General features: G+C 25.7%; 5 protein-coding genes across 5 annotated transcripts; 2 read left to right on the top strand and 3 right to left on the bottom strand.

Moving 5' to 3' along the window:
- Positions 1-10,277: 10,277 nt before the first annotated feature.
- GO595_007896 (uncharacterized protein) lies at positions 10,278-13,859 on the bottom strand (the record flags this gene model as incomplete). The annotated part of the gene is made up of 1 exon (XM_067921410.1): positions 10,278-13,859. One exon carries the CDS (start codon positions 13,857-13,859, stop codon positions 10,278-10,280), a length of 3,582 nt encoding a protein of 1,193 aa, XP_067771730.1.
- A 190-nt stretch (positions 13,860-14,049) lies between these two features.
- GO595_007895 (uncharacterized protein) lies at positions 14,050-15,153 on the top strand (the record flags this gene model as incomplete). The annotated part of the gene is made up of 1 exon (XM_067921409.1): positions 14,050-15,153. The coding sequence occupies one exon, from the start codon at positions 14,050-14,052 to the stop codon at positions 15,151-15,153; it is 1,104 nt and encodes a 367-aa protein (XP_067771729.1).
- A 517-nt stretch (positions 15,154-15,670) lies between these two features.
- Positions 15,671-16,288, bottom strand: GO595_007894 (ankyrin repeat protein; the record flags this gene model as incomplete). Its single annotated transcript, XM_067921408.1, has 1 exon — positions 15,671-16,288. The coding sequence occupies one exon, from the start codon at positions 16,286-16,288 to the stop codon at positions 15,671-15,673; it is 618 nt and encodes a 205-aa protein (XP_067771728.1).
- Positions 16,289-25,873: 9,585 nt separating this feature from the next.
- GO595_007893 (Hsp20/alpha crystallin family protein) lies at positions 25,874-26,236 on the bottom strand (the record flags this gene model as incomplete). The annotated part of the gene is made up of 1 exon (XM_067921407.1): positions 25,874-26,236. The coding sequence occupies one exon, from the start codon at positions 26,234-26,236 to the stop codon at positions 25,874-25,876; it is 363 nt and encodes a 120-aa protein (XP_067771727.1).
- Positions 26,237-26,633: 397 nt separating this feature from the next.
- On the top strand, positions 26,634-27,194 carry GO595_007892 (Thioredoxin family protein; the record flags this gene model as incomplete). The annotated part of the gene is made up of 1 exon (XM_067921406.1): positions 26,634-27,194. The coding sequence occupies one exon, from the start codon at positions 26,634-26,636 to the stop codon at positions 27,192-27,194; it is 561 nt and encodes a 186-aa protein (XP_067771726.1).
- Positions 27,195-27,625: the final 431 nt, after the last annotated feature.

Here is a 27,625-nt window from a genome sequence, read left to right as displayed (position 1 = left end):
AATTAATAATGTTAAAATATTAATTTTATTTAAGTTTACCATTTCGGTGAATTGTTTTCGTATTTCTGGTATATATTTCTTAAATAATATTTTATGTTTAGCTAATGATAATTGTATAATGATTTGTAAATAAAAGATAAACAATTCATCTGTCTTCGATGTTAATAATGATTTAAATAATATTTTGGAATCATCTTCATTAAACTTATAATATGATAATTGAACTAAAATGTTTTGTATAACTTCATGTGAATTATTAAATATTAAATAATTGTTTTGTAAAAATAATAAAAATGACTTAAAATATGACTTTTTCTTTATTATCTTTTGTGATGTTATTAACATCGTTGTATTCCAATGATTAAATATTATATTAGGACTATCACATTTAGTTAATAAATCGAAATTAAATATTAAATTCTCAAAGAAAAACTTCTTTAATTCTTTATTATTTATAGTTAAATATATGGAATATAATATGAAATATACTTCTGTTGAATATTTTTCTAATTTCTCAACAAAGATTAAAAGTTTATTACACATTTCTTCAGTAAATAATTCTTGAATTAATTCATTTTTCTCGAAAATTTGTTTTAATAATGATAAATATTCTAAATTCATATTAATTAATAATGAATTTAAATATTTATTCACTAATTTAATATTATTAAACCATTTAATAAAAGGTTTTGTGTATTCAAATAAATTATTATTTTGTTGAAAACTTTTAATTTCTGTTGATTTAAATCGAATATTTTTTATGATTCCACATATAAATGAATTCGTAGGTAATGTTGAATTACTAATTTGTATTTGTAAATCATCTTTAGATGAGAAATTAAATTTCTTATTAATTTTTATTTCTAATCGATTAATATTATTAACTTTAATAGTAAAACGTTGTTCTTTAGTATTATAACATAAAAATAATTGATTCCAAAACTTTTGATATTTATTTTTTATAGTTATATTTGAAGAATCATTAATTTTACGTTCTATTTCATCAAATACATTCATTATACTTTTTTCGAAATGGAAATTATTTTCTATTTTAAAATATAAATGTGGATATAATAAATAAAATTGTATCGAATTCTTTTTAGAATCATTAATAGTTAATATATTAATTTGACTTTTAGTTAATTGGAATAAATATGTATCAATATTAAAGTCAAAAGTAATAATGAAATCTTGTGAATTAAAAAATTCATGTGTAATACCTATAATCGATGTATATGTTGGATATGTAGAAATAAAATAATTTTCTTCATTATTTTTAATCAAGTTATTAAACATATTAATTATATTTATATTATCTTTAGAATATATAATCGAATTATATACAAATGAATATGATGAAAATAATTTATTCATTTCAATTAATAATGGAATAATATAAAGTTTTTGTTCTTCATATGTAAAATTAAGATATAAATCATAACCATTAAAATTAAAACTTTTAATTTCTTCATTATAACTTAAAAACTTTAATAAGATTTGATCAATTTTAGCAGTATATAATTGATATAAATTATAAACAGATATTAATGAGAATTTCATTAACTTTAAAAATTCTTTTTTACATTCATTATTATCATTTAAATATAATAACAAATATATTAAAAATTGTGGTCTTTCTATTAAATAAATTTGATTTTTATTTAATGAATATTGATTCGAATTAGTAATTAACATCATTATTAATAAAATAACTTTATTATTTTTATCATTATTCCTTAAGAAATTAATCATATTCATTGTAAATGGTAATGGTGGTATAAAATTCTTATTAACATTAGAACAACATAATAATAAATCAAACATTAAATCAAATATTTCATTTGTAGAAATATTTTCATGAATATGAAATAATAATTGTATTATTTCTTGTAACTTATCAACTAATTCCAAATTTTGTTGTATTATGTTTATAATTAATTTAGTTATTTTATATAATAATATTGTATTATTCGGATTCGATTGTTTCTCATCACAATCAATTAATACTTGATTAAAATATTTAATAAATGGTAAAAAATCTGTTTTTTGAACTTGACAATTAACATAACATTTCGAAATGATATATAATATTTTATCAGTAATTTCTTCTTCATATATAAATTGATAAAATAATCCTACATCAAGTGTATTAATGAAATCACTTTGTAACATTTTAAAGATAAATAAAAACAATGCGTTTCGTGCTTTAATTAATTCTTCGCTATGAAAGTTAACATCATAATTTTGTAATTGTATTGATAACTCACAAATTGTTCGTTTAGTATTAATATCGATTTTATCAAATGAGAAATCTTTCATTAATGATATTCGACAAATATATTCTGTTAATAAAAGTGATGTTTGTGTTCGAGGTTGTATCAATATATTTTCATAATCTTTTTTTACAAATAAGTTTAATATTTCATTACGAAAATTATGTATTAATTTGTTCATTGATTTCTCATAAAAAATGGTATTTGTTGGCTTAAAAAACTCTGGTCGTTTAATAGTATCTATTTCTTCTTGTATAATATTATTAACATTAGTCATACCGATAATAGTTAAATACACTGAAAATATATCATAATTAAAATCATTTTTTAATACATTCGAAAATTCTTTTATAAAAATTCGAATGTTTTCGGGATTTGACTTACATAAAAATTCTTTTAATGTTTCCAAAAAATTATTATATTTATTGGAAATTGGTTCGTTGATTTCATATAACATGTCCGGATAATATCCAATTCCATTTTCAAATGAATTATGTGTTTTCTTTATAAACATACTTTTGTTATTAGAAAATTGAATAGGAAATGAATTCGAATATTCTTCTTCAATATTTGTATCAAATATTTCGAATTTGTTTAACTTCTTTATGTGTTCTGTTATATGTTGTGGAAATTCTGAATATGTGTCTTTAACAAATTGTTCATTTCGTGTCTTAGAATTGGAAAAGATTCGAAATAATTTTAGAGCTGTGGGATCAAATTCATAAAGAAAATATTGTAGAAATGGAAATTCCGATATTTGAAACTTTTGAATTATGTCGCGATTCTCATTATAACATAATAAAAAGGTTTCTAACATTAATTGATTTAAATGTTCATCTTTCTTAGATAAGGTAAATTCAATGATTGACTTAAAGGATTCATGGAAGTCATCAAATTGGATGGTTTTGTTGAGCTTGATGTGATCCCATATATGTTCAAGTAACTCATCTGAGAAAAATCGGATCTTGGTCTCTTTTTTAACAATCTCTGAGAAAATATAGGTAGTAAGCGATTGTTTCTCTGGAATTGTAAGACATAATGTTAATGCTTTTATGATATTGATAAGATCTTTTTCATCATGTTCATTATCAGAAAGCAAAAAAGAAGTAGCTTCATATAATATAACAAGGGCACCAGAAATTTGAACAGGTTTTCGTTCATAAAAATCTAATAAGTTTAAAATTATTCTAGGACTATTACTCCTGTAGTTAAAAAACCATTGGAAATTTTCAGGATCAAAACTAAAGAATTGCTCTGCAGTAATTTTTGGAATTTGGTTAAAATATGAATCATCAGAATCTAAAGACGAATCTTGAACTGCACCTTGAAGGTCCTTTATTGAGCTGAATATTTCATAAATAGGATCAGAAGTATCTTGAGATTGAAATGAGCTTCTTCTTCTTGATTTTAGGTTCATTTATTGACACTTTTGTTACATTTAACGTTCGTCTTTTCATTGTGAACGAAGTCATAAGACAACACACCATAAAATCATCTGACCATTGGTGTAGCATAATGGGTAGGGTATGTGTTCCTGCATTTGTATTCTCAATAAGAGAAGAAAGGAGAATGTAATCAAGGTTCTTGTACCAATAAGTTTTTATTTTTTAATCTTTCATGATAATTAATATTGGTCTCCAAAAATATATTTTTTAAAAAAATTGATTTCGAAATTTCCATTATGATCTGTATATTTTTTCCTCAATTTGAAAGCAAATTTTTATTCATGTGATGATAAAGATCTAAAAAAAAATCAAAAATTTTATTGATGATTTACAGGTTGTGTAATTTATCCATTATTTTGAAGGTAAATATAATAAAAATAAATTTTTAAATAAAATAAATGAATATCTTTAGCATTAATATCAATTCCTTCTTTTTCAAGAAGTAATTTAACTATTTCTGTATAGCCTTTTTCAGATGCATCCATAAGTGCTGTATTAAATAATTTAAATAATTTCCAAATATTATTTTGAAATATCATCTTATTAAAATAAATATCAAATAAAACAAATAAATATCTTTAGCATTAATGTCAATTCCTTTTTGTTTTAAAACGTATTCAACAAGTTCGATGTTTCCTGATCCAGCTGAAAATATCAATATATCATGCGGAATTGAATGCTCTTTAAGAAAAAAATATTTGCTGCTTCATTAATAATATCATCATTGATTTTCATTCCTTCTTTAAGTAAAAATGAAAATATTTCATAATTATGATATAAAATACAAAGCTTTCCTAATTCTTCTAGATTATTTATTTTTATTAATTTATTATCATAAAAATAATGAAAGATATCATTTCAATGGAATCTAATTGCAGTTTCATATGCATCTTCAAATGATGAATGATTTTCTTCATTTCCACCAGAAATTGCATATTTAACTGTATTCTTTACTTATGCGCCATTCATAAGTAAATATTTAAAACATTTAACAGAAGAAAAAAATGCTGCATAATCAGTTAATGTCACATTATATTGAATAAATGAACATCTTTCATAAAGTGATGGTGCAATTGTTTGATTAAAATCAAAATCATTTTGTGATGATATGTTGAAATTTTTCTATTTCATAATTTCGAATTATTTTCGAAATTTCATTTGGATTATGTCCTTCTCTAATTAATTTCTTATGTAATTCCCAACTTTCTTTGAAAGTTCTTCATAATTTACAAAATCATAAATAATATTTCCTTAAATGCTAATTCTTCTTTAGACATATAATGTACAAAATAAGAACTCTGATTGTTTTTTACAATGTTTGGTTCAAGAAGATAATATGATTCATGTGTATGTTTATCATTAAGAAATCGTCCAAATATATTAAATATATTAGATTTGATTTTATTACTCTCTTCAAATGTTCTTATTTCTTTTATAATATTCAAAAATAAATCTACATTTTTATTTTTAATTGCAAAGGAATAATATATCATTTGAATAATAATTAAATCATAAGATAAAGGATGGATTTCATCAAATTTGTTGATTATTAAACTTAAAGATGCAGAGAAATTTTCTTCATTCAAAATAAAAATTGCTTGATTTATTGATAGAAGTGTTTCTCAGTCATAATGTTCCTTTAGTCTCGTGTGGAAAAATTAACAGCAAAAGTTTTATCCATGAAACCGTTTTTTAAATTCAAATTTATTCTTGAAATATTTTCTTGAATTGTTTTTTGTGAAAGTTAATTTGCGCCCTTTTGCACTTGTCAACATACATTCCCAAATCGTTTAGTTACATCTGTATTACTTAATACATTAAATACTATAGCTGAAGATCAACCACAAAACATTACGTTATCTATTATTATTAATGTTAACAATATAACAAATACTAAACGCATAATTACGCTTAGTAATTATGATGAAATGTTAAATAGTTTCTTACCAGAAGTTGTTGGAGCATTAAAAGAACATGAATCAAAAACAAATAAACAAGTTAATGAATGTATTTTAATATGTTTGATATGTTTTAAAGATACTGATTCTAATCTGAGATCAGAAATATTTCATTGTGTATTGTAATTTTCAAAAACATTAATTTCTCAACTACCCAAATTTGTTAAATTTTCCCAAGTTGGTAATACGATAATACTTTGGAATTAGCTTTATAACCTGTTTCATGTTTAGCTACAAAAATACCTAGATATTCTTTATAAGTACCTGTAGTTTTAACTGATGGAATACAATCAGTTGATGTTGTATTTGTAATATATTTACCTTCATTTGTTAAAGCATAAACATTACCTGTTAAAAATACTGGTGAACCAATTGTGTTAAATCTTCAGTAACACTCTTTAAGACCACTAATTATTATCAAAAAATTCTTCTTTATTTTGGTAAATTTTATATCAAAACATGCTTCATTTCCATTTTTTATTGAAAATGAAGATTTGATGTTTGTAGAAGAAGACGCTGAATTATAATTTTTTAAGAAGTAAATTTACTATTTCTGTATAACCTTTTTGCTGTGAAATTTGTATTGCAGTCAAATATTGTTAAAACATATTCTAAATTATTCAAATGAATATTTTTTGCATTAACATCAATTCCTTTATCTAAAAGTAATTTTACTATTTCTATATTATTATATCTAACTGCTATATGAAGTGCTGTTTCAAATTATTAAAACATATTTCAAATTATTAAAACTTATATAAAATTATTAAAACATATTTCAAATTATTAATACATATATAAAATTATTAAAACATATTATAAATTATTAAAACATAATCCAAATTATTAAAACATATAAAAAATTATTCAAATGAATACTTATTGCATTAACATCAATTCCTTCTTTATCAATAAGTAATTTTACTATTTCTATATTGTTATTTCTAACTGCTATATGAAGTGCTGTTTCAAATTATTAAAACATATTCTAAATTATTAAAACATATTCTAAATTATTAAAACATATTCCAAATTATTAATACATATATAAAATTATTAAAACATATTATAAATTATTAAAACATAATCCAAATTATTAAAACATAATCCAAATTATTAAAACATATTTTAAATTATTCAAATGAATAGTTTTTGCATTAATATCAATTCCTTCTTTATCTAAAAGTAATTTTACTATTTCTATATTATTATATCTAACTGCTATATGAAGTGCTGTTTCAAATTATTAAAACATATTTCAAATTATTAAAACATATTTCAAATTATTAAAACATATTAAAAATTATTAAAACATATTACAAATTATTCAAATGAATATTTTTTGCATTAACATCAATTCCTTTATCTAAAAGTAATTTTACTATTTCTATATTATTATATCTAACTGCTATATGAAGTGCTGTTTCAAATTATTAAAACATATTTCAAATTATTAAAACATATATAAAATTATTAAAGCATAATCCAAATTATTAAAACATATATAAAATTATTAAAGCATAATCCAAATTATTAAAACATATTTCAAATTATTAAAGCATAATCCAAATTATTAAAACATATATAAAATTATTAAAGCATAATTCAAATTATTAAAACATATATAAAATTATTAAAGCATAATCCAAATTATTAAAACATATTTCAAATTATTAAAGCATAATCCAAATTATTAAAACATATATAAAATTATTCAAATGAATTGTTTTTGAATTAACATCAATTCCTTTATCTAAAAGTAATTTTACTATTTCTATATTTCCTGATTTAACTGAATATGGTAAAATTGTTTTTGGAATTTGTTGACTTTCTATATCACTTTCTATTATGAATGCATTTCCTTTTGATGCTATTTCTTCTATAATTTTATTATTTATTTTCATTCCTTCTTTTTCTAAAAACATGAAGATTTCATAATTATTAAATTCTATGCATTTTTTCCCAAGATATATTAAATTTTCTTCACTTAAATTACAATTATCTTGACTTTCGATATTGGAATTCTGTTTTGTAAAAGAAGAGTTTGAAGATGGATTTTGGAAAGAAAACATTGAAGATGAATTTTTTCTGTCATTGGAAATTTTTCCAATTTTATTTTCATAAAGATAACGAAAAATTTCATTTCGATGAAATTCTATAGCTGTTTCATATGCTTCAGTAAATGATGAATTGTTTTGTTCACATAAATGAATAATTTCTAAGTTTCCACCTGCAATTGCATATTTAGATGTATTTTTGATATTCGAATTATTTAATAACAAATATTTAAAACATTTAATCGAACCAAAAAATGCACAATAATCAATTAATGAAACTTTTTTTTTGTTAACAAATGAGCATCTTTCATAAATTGATGGCCTAATTATTTGGTTGAAGTCAAACTCATTATGTGATGATATTTCTTGAAGCTTTTCTAAATCATCATTTTGAAGTACTTTAGCAATTTCTAATGGATTAACTCCTTCGTTTACATATTGCATATGAAGCTTCCAATCATCTTTTGATAATTCATCAAGTGCTGAGATGAATTCTCCAATGAGTTTTGGTCTTGAAAATTTGTTCATTAATTTGTTTATTTCTTCTTTTGTTTTGTATTGAGAAAAATATAATGTATTCATGTTCTTTACTGAAGATGGTTCAATTATTTCTTCTTCTATCATCTTTTCAAGAAGGAAATATGATTCTTGCTTTTCTATTCTCAGTAAATATTTACAAAAGATTTGAACAAGATTAGCTTCAGTTTCACTTTTGTTTTTATCTTTTTCATCTTCTTTTTCTTTTAAAGTTAATAAGTATTTAATATATATATTTTCATTATTTGTTTGGGAAACAAAAGCTGAATAGATAAGTCTAGAAACAAGATAGTTAAATGTATATGGCAGCCTATCTACAAATAAATTAATTGTTACTTGAACTGATGTTTCTAAATTATTTTCGTTGAGATTAAAGACAATTGATTCTAGTGATTTCGAGAGTTGCATCAATTAAATAATTTTTTGTTGAGCTTTTTCTTGGTCTTTTTCAGAAAGGGTGACAAGTACGTTTATCTTGAAAAAAAAATCCATTCCTGAAGGCTTTTTCTAATATATTAACTCGAGGAAAATCCTCATATTTACATTATATCAGATTCTTTTTTAAAATGGATCAATTTGATTTCATTATTTTTTTTTCCTCATTTTCAAATCTAATTTTAGTTTCTAATTTTTTTACACAGAATAAAATTAAATTTTTTTGTAAAAATATTTTATCATTTATTTTCTGATCAAGTCATTCACACAAGAAGCACTTCTCCAATCTGGAAAGTCAAACAAAAAAATTCTCAACGCTTTGTGTTAAATCTCCATTTAAATCAGCAACAAACTGGTATCTATTTCTAAGGTCACAATCAATCGCATTAAGTTGCCTTGAAGTATCTGTAGATTCGATAGATTTTGCAATAAAATCACCATCATCATATACACGAGAAATAGAATCAATTGTTTCAAATAGCGTTTCTTGGTTCATTTTTATTTGGTCAATAAGTGAACACAATGGGTTATTAGTAACATCATTTTCATCAATTGGAATAGTTGCAAGCATAATATCATCTTTTTGATGACTCAGCTGTTCAAAGTCAAATTTAGGCAGATCATATATTTCTTGCCTATCATCATCAGTGATTGATGGTTGCCTTGAAAAATGAGTTGGACTTCGAGTCTTTTGAGGCCGCATATTATAGTAATCATAATTTTGACTGGAATGACCACGGGGTCCGAATTCTCTTTCATATGAAGGTTGGAAGTTACGATTGAATCTAGACATTGATACCGTTTAAATTAACGTTTTTTTGGTAGGATCTTTGAATGAAAAGTGCTAAAAAGCATGAACCATTTGATTTCACATAAATTCCATTACTTTAACAATAAATACAGAAACACTTTACCAAAACAATAAAAATTTAATATATAAATTTTTATTTCAATTCTTTTTAATATGAAAAATCAAAAGTCCCAAACTTTTTCGATCTTATTAAATCATAATTTATATTATTTAGCATCTGAAAATGGTCATACAGAAATAGCCAAATTACTTCTTGAACAAGGAAATATTGATATTAGTGCTAAAAATATTATTTATTTCAATAATTTTATATTTAAGAAAAATTTTCTTCTTGTTGTAAAATAAACGTTTTTAAGTATCTTCACAGGGCATCCCAATTGCCAAATTCGTGAGAACGTTTAGGGAAAAAAATTTAATCCATTCAAATTTCAATTGAAATTTAAAATTAAAATTTGAGAATCTGCTCACATCGACTAGTCAAAAAAACAGACCCAAATTCACCTGCACCAACAGGTCGTTTGAAGTGGTAATGGTGTTCTGGCAGAACTTCTTCGATCTCTGTTAAGCTGATTTGGTGTCCTGAGTTGAGGAGCATCTGGAATTCTGGAAAATTTTCTCAAATTTCCAAGCTTCAAAAAAACGACACTAAGAATTAATTCAAAAATCAACTTTTGTGAGTAAACAAACTTTTGAGGGGGATATAGAATCGATTTTTGAATGATTTACGCAACAGCATTTCAATTGAATTTCATTAAAATTGTTTACTTATTGGGATCTCTTGAAAGCGGCGGTGGTATTGTAAACACAGGCTTTTTTGCACCAATTGGTGGAGGTATCACCACATTTTTCTGTTGGCTTGGTGCGATCGGCGGTGGAATGTTCAATTTCATCGAAGTTGTGCCAGTCAACGGCGGCGGGACAATTATTTTTCCCGGCGAACCAGGCGCCGCAGTGATTGGCGGAGGTATTTTTAGAAGCACTGAAGACTTTGGTGACGAGGAACTTGTAGCACTAAATATTGGTAACAAAGGGGGCGTATTACTTTTACTTCCTCCTACTATTGGACTATCTTCTCTCATAATATCATCGTCATCATCATCCGGAATTAGCTCTGATGTAACAGAGCCCTCATAGATACTTGAATTATCATCAATGATACTTTTATTATCATCATCATTTATGTTGAAGTCATTTGGTTTAGTTAATAATGTACCACAATAATTCTTACAAAGCTTTTGGAAATATGAATTTTCTTTTTGATCATTTTCATTATTTTCTTTTGAGGGATATAATGGTAAAGGTTTAACTTTAATGTTTTCGGTATCTTTCTTTGATTTTAATGAAGAAAAACTTTTACAATATTTCCGTATAATTGATAAAACTTCTTTCTGTTCTTCATTATAATCCTTTGTCATATTATCCATTTCATTCATATCATAAACATCATTAAATGTTTCGACGTCTTCTTGTTCTTTATCTTTTTCATCCATTTGTAAGTTAGGCAACGCTGTTAAATGTAATGGCTGATATTTCATTAATTCCTTATTATTACTCTTATCATTATTAAGAAGTTTCAATTCATTTAATTCGTCATTTTCTTCGAAGTTAAATGTCGAATCAGAAAATCGACTTTGCGTACCAGAATGTGATGTCGTTGTCGAATCTTTAGTTGTGAAAGCAGTAGATAATGTATTTGTATTTTGAATTGTTGAAGCTAAAGTCATTGTAGTTAAGAAATTCGTTTGAATATTAGTTATACCAAATGTAGTTTGAGTTAATGCTGTAGATACTGCTTCTAAAGCATTTGTTTCAGATAGCTTCGAAAACTCATTACATTTAGCTTTAATAATTAATATACTTTCATTATTAATATATTTCGGTGGTTGTGGTATATCATTATTATTAGGAAATGGATCTTCTTCATTTTCAAATGATTTAAATATTTTATTTAATGTATCAATGTTATTTAATACTGGTAAAAATGAAGGACGTAAAAATGTTGAAAATTGTTTTAATACTTCTTCAACATTTGTTTTATCATCTTTTTCATTTTCTTCATTGTTTTGAGTCATGTCAATAGCATTAGCATAGTTCCGACAATTACGTAAAGATTTAGGAATATGATATTCATTATTAGGTGGATATGAAGGTGTTACATAAGGAGAATCAAACAAAAATGCTTGATACATACCAAAATATTTTGGTGTTGATGTAAATTTAAAATCAAATAATGAATGTGGTATTGAATTTTGTTGTTCGATTATAGTTAAATCATATTTATCATTATCATCAAAGTCAACTAAAAAGTTTTGTGGAAATGATTTATAATAATCAAAAAATGCTGATGCCAAATCTAATGAATTTTGATAAAATGCTACACGATGAAATCTTAAACTTGGCTTCTTTTTAAGTGTGAAATATAATTTAAACTTTGTATATCGATTAAATTCTTCAGATGTTTTAATAATTCGATCAATATCAACTAAAGGCCTTTGAATAGATTCTAACTTTAAAACATTAGTTAAACGTTGGTATGCACCATACAACGCTTGTATATCTGATATTTGTGTTGCATCCATTGATATTTCATGGATTAATTTAAGTGAAGCATCCATCATATCAAAGATCTTCTTTAATGACGTATTCGTTATTTCTTGATTCGATATGTTCAAATGTTCTAATGAAGGTAATGATGATAATGATTTAAAGACATCAATGATTTTGTCTTTGAAATAACATTTATTAGTTCCATGTAAATCAATTCCCCATAATCGAATTTTACTTAAATGTGTTAATATTTGTTGTAATATTTTAATGTTCGAATCATTAAAGATTTCTGCAATGGATAAAAATTTAAAGTCCGGATTTGATAAAAAGATTCGAATAAATTCATTTAAAAATGTTTCTGGTAATGGATTACCTGTCCAATCTAATTCTATTAGATTTGTTAAGGTTGGAATTTTTGTGGATTCTTTATAAAATGAATCCCATGACTTCTGATTAAGATGTAAATGATTTAATGATAAAGTAGCATTTTTCTTATTAATTTTAGAAAATGAATTTAAGAATGTAATTAATGAAGTAGAACTCATCGTAGCATTCGGAAATTCTAAGTTTGTTAAGTTTTGTGGAAATTCATATGATGTTGTAATACCTGCAAGATTTGCATGTGATAATTTGAATGATCGTAATGAATCACATTTACATAATAAATACGAATTCTTATGATCTGGTGGTACTAAAATAATTGGATTTGTCCAGTCTGTAAATGATATGGTATGTAACATGGGCAAATGTGAGGTGACGGAAATCAACGAATTAGACACGTTCGCCGTCTCTTCGCTTGAGGTTTCAACTTGAATTGCGCTAAAGACTTCCATCGTACGGAAACAATGGCCCTTGACAATGGATCGAGCAATGGCATCGGCTATTTTGACATTCAATGGAATATTAATGAAATTTAAGGTTTGAATATCCCCTTGATATTTTCGAAACTCCCATAAAAGTAATGGAAATCGTTCTGGATTGCCATGGAAGGTATGATTGAAGGTCCATGAAACTGCAGTTGGATTTGGAATTGTTTCAAAGTTAAATTGTTCAAATCTCATATCAAGATAATTCTCAAGGATAATGGTGGTTAAGGATTTGGAATATTTTAAAAGACTACGAATAAGCTTACAAACAAATGTTGGGGCATTCCCATTGAAACGAACGATTGACAATTTTTGTTCACATAAAAGAGGATAAGTTATAATCTTATAATGAAATGGAGTAGATAAAGTAGATGGAAAGGAAATATATGTTCTTGGTGTGGTTTCGAAAACTTCAAATAATCTTAATAAATCTTCATAATCATCTTGTTGATATTTAGCGTTAATAGCCATGGATCTCTCCCTAAGAAGGCCTGGGGGTTGTGAAGTTAATTGTTGTACTTGTGGAGGTTTAGGAAAACCTTCAAAAGTTAACGGATGATCAATTGGAGAATTATATTCAATATGAGTTCGAAAATGAATTAAACATTCTATGATGATATCAAAGTTAGAACATTCAATTTGACGAATACCATCACCATATAAAATAATGTAACAATTTTTCGATAAGTATTGTATGGATTTAATATCAATAATAGAAATAAATAAATATAAAGAAGTAGAATGACCAATGCTTGGAGGTCTTAAAAAATATAAACCTGTTTGAGCGAAAATTAAGTTATAAGATCTCGTTTTCCCATGAGATGATTGCGTTTTACACGAAACACCTGCAACTGGGATCCTGCCTAAAGAACGAATAAATTCTCTTGCTTCATGACCATCTTTAATAAAATAGAGAGTTTTCTTTTCCATCGACAAGTTGTATTCGTCACTTTTTGTTTTAATTGTACGTCACTTTTTTATACTTTAAATTTTCAAGTAGTAAATGAAAACTTCTTGGAACAAAAAATTGGATAAACAGATTGAATCTATCAGGAAAAAATTATTGGAACTTGGAAAAACTAACCAAGAACGATATCATTCTTTTACTCAAGGAATTTCGATGAATAAAAAAAGATTTCAAGAAAGAATCAAATTATTGGGTATTGACATCGACGAACAAGGTGTTGATTATATTTGGGACAAAATTGGAGTTTCTGGTAAGTTTATTAGGTTTGATGATTTTACCAAATTAATGATGAAATCATTAAATTTAAGTTTGGTTACTGACCAACCCATAAGTCTTATTGATGCTTTAAAGAACAATACAAAACTATTTTTAAATAGTTGTATTGATTATGATCCATCTGTTACTGGCTTCATATCATATCGTGAATTTATAACAATTGCAAATTTTTTAGCAGGATCATGTGACTCATCAGAACTCGAAAATACACTTTTGAAATATGACACTCGAGAAAATGGTTTAATTAATTATTTTTATCTTTTAGGCGATATATCAGAAGAAATCAATTTATCACCTCGCCGTAGTGTTCCATCTACTCCATCACCACGACAAAGCAGAAGGTTAATTGATTCACCTCCCAATGATTTTAATTCTTATTCTACCCCTACACGTGGGCGTTCTTATTCAAGTCGAGAAAGAATAAGTTCGCCTGTTGACCTCATTCGTACCCCACGCAAGTCACCTCCACCATTAGATCCTAATCTTTCTCAACCAACTCCTCACAAACCCAGGTCGCCCGTTAACTTTGAAAACGTTTTCAAAACTCCATCAAAGCAGCTTAACGGTCGCCTTGAGACTCAACCGTTAACGGTTCCAGCAAAGGGACGAAATTTATTTGAGACAAAAGATCAACCACCAAAGCATAAAGAACGTCTTTTTGATTATAGTAATGCTGAGCGTGTTGATGGGCTTTCAACCGCTGAATATATTGAACTCATTGCAAAACAAATCTCATGCGGAAGTCGAGAATGCTTCATGAAATGGCGTGGACAACATATGTACGTTGATGCATATGACCTTCGTAATGGATTTGCAAAAGATTCAAACATTATTATTCCTTATAAAGAGGCAAAAGCAATTGTAAGAACATATGGAGGCAAACTGACACTTAGTAGTTTCGTTCGAATGCTTGCTGATGGAAATAGACTTGCAGAACTGAACAAATCTAAGAATGTAGGAAGTGATTATTCTGATTTTTAGCTTTGTAATAAACTTTTCTTTTTTGTATCATTCATTTTGTTATTTTTATTATTGTGTTTATCAAATGAAGTAATTAACAAAAGATTATTAAAAACGAGCAAAAGCATTTCCGAATTAATGATAGAGATTTCTGAGGATATCGTATCAAAACGCATTCAAAACGTGTATCGTTAATTAAAATCTTTATTTATTTTGTTTTTTCTGTTTTTCTTTTAATGCATAATTTTCTAGTAAATCTAGAATAGTCTGATTTTCCAAGCAAATCCTCGCTGTTTCCAATATAGTTTTACCGTTTGCGGCCACCATATTCAAATTCGGATGTTGATCCAACATTAATTGGATTACTTTTGGATCCGGGTTTTCCTGTAAAATATAATTTTTTAATGCAGTTGATCCGTTATTATCAGCAGCATTAATATCAACTCCAGCTTTAAACAGTATATCTAAAATCTCATAATGACCATCAGGCGGCGAATCATTTCTTCTAATTGCAAAAAATGTCGGAAATTTAAAAAACTCAAAAAAATACCATTAAAAAGCACAAAAAAACATTATCAGGTATAAGTGGGCTCACACCGCAATCTAGAATCAAACGCAAAATATTCGGATCGCCTGAAGCAGCAGCCCAATGAGCTGCGTTTTGCCCAAGGTTATCCACTTGGAATACGTTGATTCCATAGTCGATAAGTAACTGAACAATTTCATATGACTGTTGGAAGCATGCAGTATAAAGCGCGTTCGTACCTTTCGATGTCGTATATGATACATTCGCACCAGCATCTAATAATAATTTAACAGAGTCATAGAGACGTAATGAAATGGCTTTCATTAAAATGGATAAGTCTTTGTTGTCACTTCCTTGGATATTAAACCCGTGTTCGATTAATAGCTCAAGCGTTTCAATGTCTTTAAGTAAAATGGCATTCATAAAGGGAGAGCGATCTGAAAATCGGACATTCGCATTGACAGTGGCACCGTTTTGAAGTAACAAACGTAAAAGTTGTGGTGATTTGGAACATGAAGCATAAAAAACTGGTGTATAGCCATCAACAACAGAATTAACATTAACACCATGTGAACAGAGAAATGAGGTAACTTCTAAGGAACCACCATAGGCTGCATAATGAATGGGCATGAAAAATAAAATAAATAAACTTCATATGAAAAATTGAAATATTGGCTGTCTTGAGATTGACACTTACACCCTGATCATAGATGTACATAAAACATTCAAGAGAATCAAAAAAAGCAGCAATGTGAATTAATCCAATGTTTTCTTGTGGAATTCGATTTGGTTTAGGTAAACTATGTGTTAGATATTATAATGATGGATCAATTTATATTATTGATCCATCTCAAAAAATATACTCTGAGACTGATAAAGAATATGTACATGAAGTTAAATATTCTTTTCCTCCATCAAAACATTGAACCCGTATTATATCACGTAGTTTTTCAACTTGGTTTTCTTTGATTGCACTTACAAGTTTTTCTTTTACTAATGTTCGCATTCTAATATAAATTCAAGAAACACTTTTTGTAAACGGATTCAAAAAGTGGTGTTCCTTTTAGGAAATTCATTATTAATATTAACACCAAAGAATCATATTATATAATAGAGAAAATGATTGAAAAAAATTTAATTGATTCAAAAATTACCAAAAATATTTTTGTACAAAACAGAAGAAGAAAACAGAAAAAAAAATTGGTTCTATGGAGATCCCTTTGAAAAAACTTTTTCAACTAATTATGATAAGTTATCAAAGAATGATTGGGAACTCCACAAAAAATTAATTAAAGAAGGAGTTAATCCAAGTAAAATATCAAAAATCATTCGATATGATGAAATCGAAAAACTTCAAGAAATAACATCACAAACAAATTTTAATCAAACAATTGAGCCATCACTTTATGAAAGATGTTCATTTATTAATCATAAAAATGCTTCATCAATTGATTATGCAGCATTTTTTTCTTCAGTTAAATGTTTTAAATATTTACTTGTGAATAATGCAAAAGTAGAAAAAAACAGGTAAATATGCAGTTGCAGGTGGAAACGAAGAAATTATTCATTTGTGTGAACAAAATCATTCATCATTTGAAGATGCATATGAAACACCAATTAAATTCCATCAAAATGATATTTATTAAATATATTTATGAAAATAAATTAGAAGAAACTAATTTACAAAATTCTCATAAAATAGAATCCAATTAGGATTTGGAAAATCAATATTTTCGAATGACTTGGGATGTATATGTGTGAATGGTGGAAATTATGAAATTCTTTTGTTTTTGCTTGGAAATGGGATGAAAGTTAAGGAATATATCATCGGTACAGCAGCAAAAATTGGTAATCCTTATCTAATTAAATATTTTCTCCAAAATTATCAAATTCAAAACAATATTTTAACAATATTACATTTAAATCAGTAGTAGAAACTTTTGAAATATTTAAATATCTTATTGTTCAAGAAGAAATTAATGTTAATGCTAAAGATAATATTTATATAATATTTCAAAATAATATTTGGAAATTCTTTAAATTATTTTAAACAGCACTTCTGGAAGCATCTAGAAATGGTCATACAGAAATAGTTAAATTACTTCTTGAACAAGGAATTGATTTTAATACTAAAGATATTTATTTGTTTTATTTGTTATTTATTTTAGTAATTTGATATTTCAAAATAATATTTGGAAATTATTTAATAAAGCACTTATTTTAGCATCTAAAAATGGTCATACAGAAATAGTTAAGTTACTTCTTGAAAAAGAATAAGGATTGAATGGTTGCAAAATAACATTTTAAAAGGCATAAAAGTCGTCACCCCCACATTTTGCTGTATTCAATTCTTTCTGAATGAAGCTTTTTTGATTCATGTAGATCACATTTTGCTTCAATAAGCGTTATTAAAACTCTACAGATTGAATTGTTACAAACATTCTTTAGTACCTTTGAAATATTTTGAAACGAATCTCTTTTTGTAATATCATAGAGAATAAATGAGCCAATTGCACCTCGGATTTAGGAAATTTTAATGTGCTTCTCCAAAATGGTAGTAAAACCAATAGTTTCCACAATTAATTGAATAAATAAGCGATAATATATAAAATATTACCACGATTACAAATACAATTATTTTTGTTATTTTTGTTTTAAATGGAGTATGGTAAAGAGATTTGTTAATCCCTGAAATAAAACGATAAATGGTAAAAGCGAAAAACAAATTTGTTAAGAAAATTGTAACAAACCAATTATGGAAAAATTGACGAATAACTTGAATTGGAATATAAAACATATCTCCGAGTAATAAAAATAAAAATCCATGTTCATATGCTTTAAAACAAAATTCTAAATCTGGTTCGACATCATAATTCCATGTGCATGTTCTTCTATGCAAAAATTTATTTGGTAATTTGAAAACTTTGTTTAATATAACCCAATAGAAAGAAGAAAATAAAACGCCAATAATAAAATTATCAAAAACTACAAAAGAAAAGCAAGTATAACATAATGTCTTGATATTATAACTTGTCAAAGGGAAAAGATACCAAATCAATGCAACTATTACTGAACATACAACTTGCTGAGGAATTGGGTTAAATATTTTCTTTTTTTCCATTTTCACAGAAAACCGTTTCGGTGACTTTTTTTTTCTAAATCTAATTTGTATATATCTATCAATAAAATAAAACAATGAAATATAAATAAGATAACCAAATAATAAGCAGAAAAAGGAAAAAAATTAACAAAGTTTTAGATAAACTGGTGGAAAAAAATCGGCAGTATCGGTTCCACTTTTTGAACGTGATTCTATTAGACCGATCGAAAAGTGCTGCCAATTTTCCACAACAAGTTTAGATAAAATTTTATTAAGGTGTTTTTCAAATTCATTACAATTATTAGTTTTTGTGAATTTAAATAATGATTTAATTTTATATGATCGTTTTTAAATATGTTAGTACATTATCATGAATCGAGAAAGAATTCTTCTTTTTTTCTGTTGGCATTTATTTCCTTTTTCTAGATTATCCACTCAATGAGTTCTTTTTTAAATTTCTTTTTGTTTGCTCACCGAACAACGCGAAGCTTATGATTATATGTATTTTTTGGTTGATTCAGTACAAAAATGATGACAAATTATTAGTTCATGCAAGTTAAATCAGTTGGTAAACAAAAGCGCAGCCGTTTAGAGTATTACTAGGGGAGCTCCCCAAAATTCAATACGTATTGGTATTGCTGTTAATTGTGTCGAAGCAAACTTTTTGAGCGTTTTTCTTTCATAAGTCGGTTCGTTGTCGAACGATATCACTTTCTTTCTTTCATTTTTTTTTTTTTAAACAACAACAATTTTTGTTTTGGCAATTGAAATGAGGGGACTTTCTGTCACTTTTCAATAAAAATATTACGTTTTCAGCTTTGTAAACAGCTTCCGATCGCAAAAACAACAAAACATGCATCAACAAATGTTAAACCAATGAACCGACGAAAACGCGCCGTTGTTGAAACTCTCTGTATCGTTTTTGACTGATTTATTAGCAAGTTTGTCAAGTTTTCTCGCAAATGTGTTCTTACTTTTTGGCTTTACCCATGTGTTTCTTTTGCTCATTACAAACCTCTCCAAAAAATTCAGGTTCAAAGATTTTTAGTGATCAATTATCTATTTCTCAAACTCTCAAACATTCCACTTATTTCACTTTAGAATCCAAAGGGCATACATGTTTACCTATCTCATCCCATAACAAAGAGTGTGTATCCATTAAAGTCACAAATTATATTATGCTAAAAGCGAATGAATCAAATACATTTAATTATATCACAGAAGAATATCAGCATCATTCCTCTTTATTAAAGTTACCGATGTCATATGTTAAACATTATTTCAAATTCTTTTCTTTGACATTTAATCATTTTTCATTAAAAACTCATTTACCAATTTCAATGAATAATAATTTCATGAAGAAAATGTTCAAATTCAATGAAAATGCTCAAGTTCTAATGTATAACTTTTTTATTTTGGGATTTTTTTTATTTTATGAAATCAAATTTTTAATGAATAAATTGAAAGCAAACGAAAAGAAAAAACATAAAAATATTTTTGTATTTTTTCTGTTTTTCATGAATTCTTATCAAATATATAATGAAGATAATTTAACACTTACAATCATATATTCAAATGAATTTAATGAAATTTCTCAATATAAAAATATTGTGAAATATATAATTATCAGTGAAAATATTTATTCAATTCCAAGTGGTTCATTTTCAGAATGGTCATCAGTTGTTTCAGTTAATTTTGGTAATTCAGTATCATCTATTGGAGGTTATGCATTTTCGTCATGTTCTAATTTAGTTACGATTATAATTGGAGAAAAATGTTACAGAAATTGGTGGTTCAGCATTTTCAATGTGTTCATCAATCAAAAACATTACAATTCCAAATTCAGTTACAACAATTGGAAGTTATGCATTTTCATCATGTTCTAATTTAACTTTATTAACACTTGGCTATGGAATAAAAAATATTGAAAGTTCAGCATTTGGTAATTGTTATAATCTTCAATGCATTTATTATTATGGAGATTCAGAACCAGAAATTAGTGAAAATGCATTTTATAATGTTTCAACAAGTGTTATCACATATCCAACATATAAAGGAAGTAAATTTGAAGTTTAGATGTTGCCAAAGACAACACAGAAGGAATATGCGAACCACTTCCAACGCATTCATTTAGTCAATCAAATACATATGCACAGTCAGATTCAATATCATTATCAGAATTATATTCATTTAGTCAATCGAATACATTTTCTAATTCAAATACATTTACTGCATCACTTCAATGTGATATTTCATTATCATTTTCATTTTCATACACATTAACAATTACATTATCAATTATACATTCGTTAACTATTTATGAAACAAAAACGAAATCATTTTCATTATATATAAATAATTCGACATTTTCATATATTGAAACAGAATTTATTTATTACAATTACACGATTGTTATTTATTCGACTTATTATAATTATTATTCCAATTTCTTTACAATGTTTTACACTTCCAATGAAAATTCGCCAAATGGAATTACGACAAATGCTTTGATTGGAATTATTTGCGGATCATTTGCATTTGTTTTGGTCATTGTTGGAATTGTTATATTTTTAGTGAAAAGTAATAAGAAGAAAGAAAAATCGATATCAAAGTTACAATTTAAGGACACGACGACATCAAGTACAAAGCAAATCGAAGAAGTAAATAGTTTAGTTGAAGATATTGTGAAAGAAGATGAAGACAATTGGCTATGAATAAAATGTGTAATAATGAAATTTTTTTGATTTAATGTATATATAAAAATTATGTGTTGTAATATGAAATAAAATAAATTCATATTAACGGTAATATAATTTTGACTTTAAAATGTTTTGAATTAGTTTGTTTAAATATGAAATTTTGAATTTTATGATGTTTAAATAGTATCACTGACTTTAAATATAATAAGGTAAATATTGTTGCACAACGATCAATAATTTTGAATTCTGATTGTCAATACATTAAATGTTCAAAAGCTTTTGAATGAAATGTGATAAACTTTACTTGAGTTCATTATTCTCAAAATCAAAAAATATCTTTTAAATTAAAGATACAATGTAATTGATTATGTACATAAAGAGCTCTTTATATTTTGTTTATTATATATATAATAATAAACTATAAAAGCAAGAAATAACAGAATTGCCAAGGTATTAAAAAAAATAAAATTTCTAATGATAAAAACATTATAGATAAATGAACGGCACACCAAATTAAAGCATAAATTCCGTTCTATAACATATATTCATTATGTTATTTAAAAGTGTATTTAAAATGTTATAAAGCTGTTTCTTTGATTGTCGTCTTAAAAAATCGATACAAATATTTCAAAATTGGTTAGAAAAACGACAATAAAACAACAGGTTTTTAAAAGTTTAACCGTGAGATTTTAAACTTTTGAGATAGCCGATGTATAATTGGTGAAGGTCTATAGATATATTACAAGCTGAAACATGAAGATCTTTCTTTTGTCCAGCATTTTGATCATGATGAAACGATTTATAACCGATACAAAGCTTATTACACCTTATATCATTCAAAAAGAAATATTAAAAATACAAAACCACGCAAACAAGAAAGGCATGACTTTCAAATGTGATGAAGATGTATCAATTAATGAAATTATGAACAAAAAAATTAAAAGATTTAACAATAATTATAAAGTTTTGATAAACAAATTATTTTTAAATTTGATACCAAATAATGAATCTACAATAGTTGTACATCAGAATTTTAATAACAAACAAAAAATTCCAAGAACATATTTTTCAAACATTTTGGGAAAATACTTTGAAATTGATATATTTGTCAAAAATGGTAAATTTTATAAAACATATAACAAATCTTATGAAGATGTATATCCTATAAAACGTGAATTTGCCCATTTTTTGATGATGCGAAACTACAACGAAGAAGGACCAAACATTTTGAATGTTTTACTTCATTTAACCATCATTTTTTCAATGATATTTCCGGTTATTTATATCAAATTTTATCAGAAAAACACAATTTCAGTTCAGAAAATATTAACGACCAAATATACATTGAAAGTAAAAGTTAAGAAAAAACATAAAAATATTTTTGTATTTTTTCTGTTTTTCATGAATTCTTATCAAATATATAATGAAGATAATTTAACACTTACAATCATATATTCAAATGAATTTAATGAAATTTCTCAATATAAAAATATTGTGAAATATATAATTATCAGTGAAAATATTTATTCAATTCCAAGTGGTTCATTTTCAGAATGGTCATCAGTTGTTTCAGTTAATTTTGGTAATTCAGTATCATCTATTGGAGGTTATGCATTTTCGTCATGTTCTAATTTAGTTACGATTATAATTGGAGAAAATGTTACAGAAATTGGTGGTTCAGCATTTTCAATGTGTTCATCAATCAAAAACATTACAATTCCAAATTCAGTTACAACAATTGGAAGTTATGCATTTTCATCATGTTCTAATTTAACTTTATTAACACTTGGCTATGGAATAAAAAATATTGAAAGTTCAGCATTTGGTAATTGTTATAATCTTCAATGCATTTATTATTATGGAGATTCAGAACCAGAAATTAGTGAAAATGCATTTTATAATGTTTCAACAAGTGTTATCACATATCCAACATATAAAGGAAGTAAATTTGGAAGTTTAGATGTTGCCAAAGACAACACAGAAGGAATATGCGAACCACTTCCAACGCATTCATTTAGTCAATCAAATACATATGCACAGTCAGATTCAATATCATTATCAGAATTATATTCATTTAGTCAATCGAATACATTTTCTAATTCAAATACATTTACTGCATCACTTCAATGTGATATTTCATTATCATTTTCATTTTCATACACATTAACAATTACATTATCAATTATACATTCGTTAACTATTTATGAAACAAAAACGAAATCATTTTCATTATATATAAATAATTCGACATTTTCATATATTGAAACAGAATTTATTTATTACAATTACACGATTGTTATTTATTCGACTTATTATAATTATTATTCCAATTTCTTTACAATGTTTTACACTAATGTTTATGATAATCAAAACAACGATAATGAAACAACAATTATCATCATTTCTGTTTGTGTAATCGTTATAGTAATAGTCATTATCATTATATTAATTATATTAATGAAACATATTCGAAATAAAAAAGAAGAAATTTATGAAAATGATGAATCAGAACAAAATGAAAACGAAACGACGAATACATTTACTACTGGAATAAGTAACATAAATATTGAAGAAGATCCATTTGCTGAAGATTTTCAAGAAGAAAAATTTATTGAACAAATATAATTTTCAATATTAGATATTAGTAAATTTTGTAATGACAATTATAAATATTATATGAATCTTATGAAATAAAATATTTCGATGATACATAACATTAATGCATTACATCATCTTAAAAATAACTTTAAAATATTTGTAATGATATTAAATGGATATGATCAAATATATTTAATACATTCAATACAAGGAAGAATGAGGTATAAATATCAAACAACATATGGCTTAAAAAACATCACAGAATATAACTCTCACGCTTACACTTTATTGACATGGAACTAATCATCAATCAATAAAAAAACAAGTGCCAATGGTAAAATAACTTATTTAAAAAGTAAACCGAAAGTAATATTACTTCAAGAAGCAAATCAAATTATAAATGATGAAGAAAATTAATGAGTTCAATATAAACAAAAAATTAATGATATAAATAAAAATGAAAATAAATTTTAAAATGTTTATTTACTGTAAAACTATTTTTGAAATGAGTGTTTTGAAGCATAAATATTAATGTAAATAACGTAAATCTAACATTCCGTTTTATTTGTGTTGTTATTTTAATAAAAGTATACTCGTTTATAAGCAAACTGAACCACACTCATTATAATATGTTATTTACGATAAAGAACAAATTCAAGAAATAAAGATAAACATATCAAATTTTACGAATGAAGAATGTTTAAGTGTATGAAAATTCTCAAAATATAATATTTATGAAGCAGTTATTTTTCTATTAGAAAAAGATAAAACTAATTAAAATAATTTAACTATAAAACAAAAAGAAAAGATAAAAATTCAAAAATTCTGAAAGAATTTAGTGGAAGATTAAATTTTTTTGAGATAGCAAGTTTGAATGATAAGTAACAACAATGAAGAAAAAGCCATAAATTTCCTTCGATGATTTGATATTAATAACCATTAAATAACTTTAACATTAGTTTTTCAAATTAATTTAACTATACTTTTTTTTTAATTTTTTGCAAAATGTTAAATCACAAATACAAAAGTGCTAATTTTTAAAAAAATAACCAAACAATTTTCAACTTAGTCAATTAAATTGTATATCATTCAAATGTGGCAACTATATCTCTCAAATATGACAACAAAATTAGTGAAATACCGTGGTCCTTCGGGTTAAGAACTTATCTTCATTTATTTTCATTTTTATTACAAATTTTTAAAAATAGAAATAATGTTTCTACTCATGCGGTGGAAAGAGCTTCCAAAAATCAAACGAAACATTAATTATAGTATGTTTTAATCGAAGAATGAAAAAAGTGACTTTATATGATAACAACTTTTTGTGATTACGATAATAACCGCTCCGATGGAGTTTTTGTGTAGTCACTTTTTAAAAAATGTGTTGCCGTTTTTTTGATTTCAGGTAGCAATGAAAGAAGTAATTTAACTATTTCTATATGTCCATTTTCAGATGCACATATAAGTGCTGTATTAAATAATTTCCAAATATTATTTTGAAACATTAAATTATTAAAATAAACATAAAATAAAACAAATAAATATTTTTGGTATTATCATCAATTCCTTCTTATTCAAGAAGTAATTTAACTATTTCTGTATAACCTCTTTCAGATGCTAAAATAAGTGCTGTATAAAATAATTTAAATAATTTCCAAATATTTTTTTAAATAATAAATTATTAAAATAAATATCAAATAAAACAAATAAATATCCACTTTTTCATATTCATATGGATTCATTCCTGCAGACATAAGTTTATTTTATATGTTCAATTTAATGATGGAATATTTAAAAAAATGAAAAACAAATTTATGTTCAGAGAATCTTTACTTCAACCTTTGACTTTTCTTTTCTTGGAATTGACAATGTCAAAACACCGTCTTTAAGAACAGCTTCCATTCCTTCGGTTTCAACGTTTGAAGGAAGATTAAATTCTCTTGAAATTGTTCCATATTCAATTTCAGTGTGGATTTGTTTTACACTTTCATCTTTCTTAAGCTTCTTGGTAGCCGTAATATTTAATATCCCTTGATCTAAATCGATAGTAATATCATCTTTCTTTACGCCAGGTAATTCCATTTGAATTTCATATCCCTTCTTAGTTTGAAAAACGTCTGCAAGTGGGTAATATGGCATGCTGAAAAATCCGCGATTAAAGTTCTTGAGGCAGGATAACATTAAATGATTAAATTTAGCCGGCCATTTTTAAGTTCAACGTTTTCAATTAAAGTGATCACTTATTTCAATGGATTATCTCACTTTTAATCTAACACATCACCTGTGTTGCAATCCGAGAAAAACCGTAAAAACGATCACCCAACGTTCCAAATATTTGGAACCCAGACGATTAAAATATATTCAAAAATGAATTACAACGATTTGACGTTTTACAATTAACTCCTCACTTAAATAACGGAAACATAAAAATTATATGTTTTTGCACATACTGTTAAATCTATGCGCATTTGGGAGATATTTTAAAAGCCCTGTTCTTGAACTAACGGAATCTAATTTTTCAGAAATTGTTGATAAACGTAGTAATAGTTCTGTTATTTTTGTTTGCTTCCATGCAGGAATGGGACCAGTTCGTCAATCTTCACTTCCAGGTTTCAATATAGCTGCGAAAAAACTTGAAGGAATGGTGACATTTGGTGCAGTTGACATTTCTAAATATCGTGATGTTACCCCACGCTTCCAAATCAACACTCTTCCCTCATATCGTATTTTCCATTCGCATGGAGTTGCACATTACCTCAATTTATACCGCAATGAATCTGCATTCATTAAAGCATCAAAGGCATATCTTCCCAATTATAGTGAAACACCTGACGCATCATGGATCTCCAATGGTGAAAGTGCGGCCATTTTATTTGTTGACTCTGGTGAAATTCCAATTTATTGGTTATCGATTGGTTGCAATTTCCATGATTCGAATGATTCGAATGATTCACGCATTCACATAGGATTTACTAATGAAACATCAGCTTTCAAGCAGTTTCACATCGCTCGCAATGAAACCGTTTTATTATCTAAAAATGGATCAACAAAACAAATACCAGGAAATGTTCCATTCAAGGAATTGCTCACTTCTATTAGGAGTTACTTTAAAGAAGAAGAGCAAGAAAAAGAACTTTGATTTTTATCTTCAATAAATTTTTTAAGTTGTTTTTTCTTTTAAATGCTACATAATGTAATTTTTTTCATATTTAAATATTCGAGTGAATTTGCTATGGTCTAATATCGGTACTATAAAATAATCATATATGTTGTTTTTTCATCAATTCCTTTTTGCTCAAGAAGTAATTCAACACTTTTAGGTGCATATATAATTGCTGTTTCAAATCATTTAAATAATTTCCAAATTTTATTTTGAATTTTTTCAAAGTATCAAAATAAATTTTATGTAAGGCAAATACATATATTTGCGATATCACTATTGGTTCCTTCTCCTTAAAGAGTAATTTTACTATTTCTTCTTATCATTCATTTTATAAAAATGTTCTTCAATACTTTCACTGTACCAATCTTTACTTTCAATATTTTAATCATTTTCTTCCAATTTAATGA

Source organism: Histomonas meleagridis, assembly GCF_020186115.1.
Source record: "Histomonas meleagridis strain 2922-C6/04-10x chromosome Unknown contig_6, whole genome shotgun sequence".
Classification (NCBI taxonomy): Eukaryota; Parabasalia; order Tritrichomonadida; family Dientamoebidae; genus Histomonas; species Histomonas meleagridis.
This window is presented reverse-complemented; position numbering and strand designations above follow the sequence as displayed.